The following is a 2794-nucleotide window of genomic DNA, read 5'->3' on the forward strand; positions in this document are numbered from 1 at the left end:
GTGTTAGAGAGGGTAGTTGGGTAGTTAACTTCTTGGTGGAAAGAGTTGAAGTGATATTAATATTTGTAATACTGACAGGAATAGGTTTATTAAGGACAGCAGTACTAGGCCTAGTAAAGACAGTAGTAGGCCTAGTAAAGGCAGTAGTACCCCTAGTAAAGACTGCAGTAGGCCTAGTAAAGACTGTAGTAGGCCCTAGTAAAGACTGTAGTAGGCCTAGTAAAGACTGTAGTAGGCCCTAGTAAAGACTGTAGTAGGCCTAGTAAAGACTGTAGTAGGCCTAGTAAAGACTGTAGTAGGCCTAGTAAAGACTCTAGTAGGTCTAGTAAAGACTGGAGTAGGCCTAGTAAAGACTGAAGTAGGCCTAGTAAAGACTGTAGTAGGCCTAGTAAAGACTGCAGTAGGCCTAGTAAAGACTGTAGTAGGCCCTAGTAAAGACTGTAGTAGGCCTAGTAAAGACTGTAGTAGGCCTAGTAAAGACTGTAGTAGGCCTAGTAAAGACTCTAGTAGGTCTAGTAAAGACTGGAGTAGGCCTAGTAAAGACTGAAGTAGGCCTAGTAAAGACTGTAGTAGGCCTAGTAAAGACTGTAGTAGGTAGGCCTACTAAAGACTGTAGTAGGCCTAGTAAAGACTGTAGTAGGCCTAGTAAAGACTCTAGTAGGTCTAGTAAAGACTGGAGTACCCCTAGTAAAGACTGAAGTAGGCCTAGTAAAGACTGTAGTAGGGCTAGTAAAGACTGTAGTAGGGCTAGTAAAGACTGTAGTAGGGCTAGTAAAGACTGTAGTAGGCCTAGTAAAGACAGTAGTAGGCCTACTAAAGACTGTAGTAGGGCTAGTAAAGACTGTAGTAGGCCTAGTAAAGACTGTAGTAGGCCTAGTAAAGACTGTAGTAGGGCTAGTAAAGACTGTAGTAGGCCTAGTAAAGACTGTAGTAGGCCTAGTAAAGACTGTAGTAGGGCTAGTAAAGACTGTAGTAGGCCTAGTAAAGACTGTAGTAGGGCTAGTAAAGACTGTAGTAGGTCTAGTAAAGACTGTAGTAGGCCCTAGTAAAGACAGTAGTAGGCCTCTTGTAGGGGTCCAGAGGCCTCTTGTAGGGGTCCAGAGGCCTCTTGTAGGGGTCCAGAGGCCTCTTGTAGGGGTCCAGAGGCCTCTTGTAGGGGTCCAGAGACCTCTTGTAATTAAGGGTCCAGAGGCCTCTTGTAGAGGTCCAGAGGCCTCTTGTAGGGGTCCAGAGGCCTCTTGTAGGGGTCCAGAGGCCTCTTGTTGGGGTCCAGAGGCCTCTTGTAGGGGTCCAGAGGCCTCTTGTAGGGGTCCAGAGGCCTCTTGTAGGGGTCCAGAGGCCTCTTGTAGGGGTCCAGAGGCCTCTTGTAGGGGTCCAGAGGCCTCTTGTAGGGGTCCAGAGGCCTCTTGTAGGGGTCCAGAGACCTCTTGTAATTAAGGGTCCAGAGGCCTCTTGTAGAGGTCCAGAGGCCTCTTGTAGGGGTCCAGAGGCCTCTTGTAGGGGTCCAGAGGCCTCTTGTTGGGGTCCAGAGGCCTCTTGTAGGGGTCCAGAGGCCTCTTGTAGGGGTCCAGATGCCTCTTGCAGGGGTCCAGAGGCCTCTTGTAGGGGTCCCGAGGCCTCTTGTAGGGGTCCCGAGGCCTCTTGTAAGGGTCCAGAGGCCTCTTGTAGGGGTCCCGAGGCCTCTTGTAGGGGTCCAGAGGCCTCTTGTAGGGGTCCCGAGGCCTCTTGTAGGGGTCCAGAGGCCTCTTGTAGGGGTCCAGAGGCCTCTTGTAGGTGTCCCGAGGCCTCTTGTAGAGGTCCCGAGGCCTCTTGTAGGGGTCCCGAGGCCTCTTGTAGGGGTCCAGAGGCCTCTTCTGACCCCCATATAGAAACATTAGGGGGTGATGCCTCCACAGGAGCCTGATTGAGGGAGGCTAACGTGTGAAACAGTGACTTGGGAGCAATAATAGTGTCTACTACAGGTCTACTACTGGTCTACTACTAGTCCACTACTGGTCCACTGCTGGTCTACTACTGGTCCACTGCTGGTCTACTACTGGTCTACTACTGGTCTACTACTGGTCTACTACTGGTCTACTACTGGTCTACTACTAGTCTACTACTGGTCTACTACTGGTCTACTACTGGTCTACTACTGGTTCACTTCTGGTCTACTACTAGTCTACTACTGGTCCACTACTGGTCTACTACTGGTCTACTACTGGTCTACTACTAGTCTACTACTGGTCTACTACTGGTCTACTACTGGTCTACTACTGGTTCACTTCTGGTCTACTACTAGTCTACTACTGGTCTACTACTGGTCTACTACTGGTCTACTACTAGTCTACTACTGGTCCACTGCTGGTCTACTACTGGTCTACTACTGGTCTACTACTAGTCTACTACTGGTCTACTACTGGTCTACTACTGGTCTACTACTGGTTCACTTCTGGTCTACTACTAGTCTACTACTGGTCTACTACTGGTCTACTACTGGTCTACTACTGGTTCACTTCTGGTCTACTACTAGTCTACTACTGGTCCACTACTGGTCTACTACTGGTCTACTACTGGTTCACTTCTGGTCTACTACTAGTCTACTACTGGTCAACTACTGGTCTACTACTGGTCTACTACTGGTCCACTACTAGTCTACTACTAGTCTACTACTGGTCCACTACTGGTCTACTACTAGTCTACAACTGGTCCACTACTGGTCTACTACTGGTCTACTACTGGTCTACTACTAGTCTACTACTGGTCTACTACTGGTCCACTACTGGTCTACTGCTGATCTACTACTGGTCTACTA

At 48.9% G+C, this 2794-nt stretch overlaps 1 protein-coding gene across 1 annotated transcript; it reads right to left on the minus strand.

Moving 5' to 3' along the window:
- Window positions 1-1433: 1433 nt before the first annotated feature.
- LOC123752039 (uncharacterized) lies at window positions 1434-1874 on the minus strand. The gene has a single exon (XM_069331677.1). It carries the CDS (start codon window positions 1872-1874, stop codon window positions 1434-1436), a length of 441 nt encoding a protein of 146 aa, XP_069187778.1.
- Window positions 1875-2794: the final 920 nt, after the last annotated feature.

This window comes from Procambarus clarkii, chromosome 26 (genome assembly GCF_040958095.1).
Source record: "Procambarus clarkii isolate CNS0578487 chromosome 26, FALCON_Pclarkii_2.0, whole genome shotgun sequence".
Taxonomy (NCBI): domain Eukaryota; kingdom Metazoa; phylum Arthropoda; class Malacostraca; order Decapoda; family Cambaridae; genus Procambarus; species Procambarus clarkii.

What these genes read in the sequence shown, in the direction of transcription:
- LOC123752039 (XM_069331677.1), bottom strand. Translation starts at nt 1,874, where the DNA reads ATGTTTCTATATGGGGGTCAGAAGAGGCCTCTGGACCCCTACAAGAGG.